Source organism: Limulus polyphemus, unplaced genomic scaffold (assembly GCF_000517525.1).
Source record: "Limulus polyphemus unplaced genomic scaffold, Limulus_polyphemus-2.1.2 Scaffold1123, whole genome shotgun sequence".
In the NCBI taxonomy this organism is placed as follows: domain Eukaryota; kingdom Metazoa; phylum Arthropoda; class Merostomata; order Xiphosura; family Limulidae; genus Limulus; species Limulus polyphemus.
Window position 1 is genome coordinate 154,128 of NW_013666733.1, and position 2,800 is coordinate 156,927.

The following is a 2,800-nucleotide window of genomic DNA, read 5'->3' on the forward strand; positions in this document are numbered from 1 at the left end:
AAACCAACTAAATTATTGACCAACACAAAAAATCGCACCCACTGCTTATAGGGCGATTATGTTAGGTGTGACGGGGATTCGCACCCGCGACCCTCAGATTGCGAGTCGAGTGCCTTAACCACCTGGCCATGCCGGGCAATTGTGAAGTGATATACTAGAGAAAAGGCAGCTAGTCAAAAGCATCCTCCGCCAATTCTGGGATACTGATCAAATATCATGATCATTCCTCTTACAGGCACACCGACGGCCCAAAGATACGGAGCGAGTTTTTGGAAGAAATATGATATGAACTTTGAATTCTAGGATTCATAGTCCGGGCACGCTAATCTACTGAGCCACCCCCGACCCTAAAACAAGTCGGTAATTTGAAGATTAATATTCATTAAATAATTTACTATTGAAAATATGGTTTCTGCTCGCATTATGGAATGCTATTAATCGTGTATATCGTTTACAGTAACAGATTTTATTAGGGGTCCACAACAGAATGAAATATTAAGTTCTGACAACGTTTACAGTAATATATCTCATCATACGTATAGTTCACGGAAGACAATATTATTGCAGACAACGTTAACATTGGAGATAGTTAGCACAACAAGTATCATTCACACCAAAGAGGAGCATCTTTAGCACAACAAATATCATTCACACCAAAGAGGAGAATCTTACCTGAGGAAAAGTTTTGTAGTGGCACATGGTTGGTGATCGAGTCAACCATATCATTAAGATCATAGATTCTCAAGAGTTCTTTCATTGTAGACTCCGCGTAATCTCGCATCGTTGAAGCATCCACAGTGCTAGCCACGCCCTCACCCCCACTAGAGTCGGGTCCAGCAGCTTGTTGAGATCCAGGAAATCTAGTTCGTGGTAAAACAGTTTGTAATGCGTTAAAACGCGGAGAAATAACATGACCTCTGAAACTTCTATGATTAAGGGACGAACCATTAGCAGTTCGGTTATTTTTTGACAAATCCACAGCCTCCATGTTTTGTGAATAACGCTGCCAGGAATTACATTTCCGAGTGGTTAGGTCAACAGGAGAAATATCATCCTTATTCGGATGATATTCATTACTGACAGCAGGGATTGTCCAATCATTTGTTAGGTCCAGAGGCTGTTCTCTGTCTCCTACCGAGCATTTACTTGGGATTTTTGTTATAGGTTCCTGATTTTTCACTAGGGATGTCTGGATCCGACAGGGACTAGCATCACTTCTTTCAGACTCTACTCCAGAATATTGCTGTGAATCCATTGAATCCATTGCTTCACAAGATGGAGATTTTTTAACTTTCTTAGTAAAATTGTAATCTGAAAATATATCATTATCGGAATCGCTATCATCATACTGATAGACTATATTTCGTGGTTGGAAATTCTTCCTTTTGTTACGCCTAGAAGGTGATATTGGAGAGTCAAACCGAGAATTCGATCCGAAGTCATCAGCTTCGCTTTCTCCTGGAGTCTCCACTTCTTGTATATCAACGTCTTGGGATTCTTCTGAGGAAGGCATTTCGGAATTATCCTCATTACAAGAGTTGAAATCGTAATTCCCCTCCTCTTCTTTATAGTTTTGCTCCATTTCGGTTTTCGCACTTTTGGAGTTCAATTCTTTGTTGAACGGGCCCACGAGATGAACAGGGTTCAATGGACTACCCGCATTTGGGGATCCAGTGGTTTCACGACCTTCACTTACCACCATCCTTTCTTCGTCGTCGGTGGCTTCTCTCTGCGTTTCTTCGGGGTTTTCTGACTCTTTCTCTTGTATGTCGTAAACTGATTGTAACTCCAAGGAGCGATTTCTTGTCCGTGGATTAGCTGCTATTTCTACTGAAGTCATCTCTTTCAAGGTTGGCAAGGTTAGTACTTAGGCCTGTCATCTAGTTGCCGAGATCGATGAACGTCCTACAAACACGGGAAAAAACCACAAATGATTAAGTACAATGAACACAAAAAGTTAAAATTAAAACCACAAAATCATATAACTTGAGATCCAGTTTTAGTTTTTATAACATTTAACGATAAGCCAACAGGAACTATTAACCCCGTAATTGAATTAATAATAGAATTTAAAAAACAACCATCTTCAAACAACCAGATTTACCAAGGACAGAGAGTTTGTTTGTTATTAAGTTCAAAGTTCACAATAATATATATAAGTGTTGTTCACACGGCAAAGATCGAATCCTGAATTTGAGCGTTACAAACCTTCAAGCTTACCGCTGGGAGGCGAGGAAAGGAAAACATACACAATATCTTTATGTTCTTCTAAAGTGTTAAATTTCAGTTTTTTTGTGTTGTTTTTTTGCATTTAATACTATAATTTCAGCTTGAAATATGAATATTTCCCACCTATTTCTTGATTTTTTTTCAAAATCAGCTTTTGCCTGCTGGTTGTCTTTGTTTAAAAATTGTAATTAGAAATAACTAGTGACGAGGATTCGAATTCCATCATCGAACATGCTCGCCCTTTATAATGTGATGGTAAATTCCACTTTTCGTTGGTAAAAGAGTAACCCCAAAGTTGGCGATGAGTGGTGTTGACTAACTGCCTTCCCAGTAGTCTATCACATTAAAATTTAAGAGGATTACCGAAGACAGCCCTCGAGTAGCTTTGCGCGAAAACCCTAAAGGAAACAAACAAATCTAATTGAAGTCGGGAAACCTAGTAAATCTGATTACATGTACTGCAACGTAGTCAAAAACTTGGGGAGTAAAAACGGTTTTAACCATTCCATCCCGGGGACCCCTTTAAATACTTTTCTGCGCAAGTAATTGAGGTTGTTTGTTTGTTTGTTTG

At 39.2% G+C, this 2,800-nt stretch overlaps 1 protein-coding gene across 4 annotated transcripts in view; it reads right to left on the reverse strand.

Annotated features, from left to right (window-relative positions):
- LOC106462238 (zinc finger protein castor homolog 1-like) overlaps window positions 1–2,800 on the reverse strand; it is a 242,118-nt gene that overhangs the window by 71,295 nt on the left and 168,023 nt on the right. For all 4 annotated transcript variants that reach the window (XM_022389432.1, XM_013922139.2, XM_022389429.1 and 1 more), the window contains one exon: window positions 673–1,905. In XM_022389432.1, coding sequence (XP_022245140.1) covers window positions 673–1,840 — 1,168 coding nt within the window. In that variant the 5' untranslated portion in view covers window positions 1,841–1,905. The remainder of the gene's footprint in view (window positions 1–672; window positions 1,906–2,800) is intronic.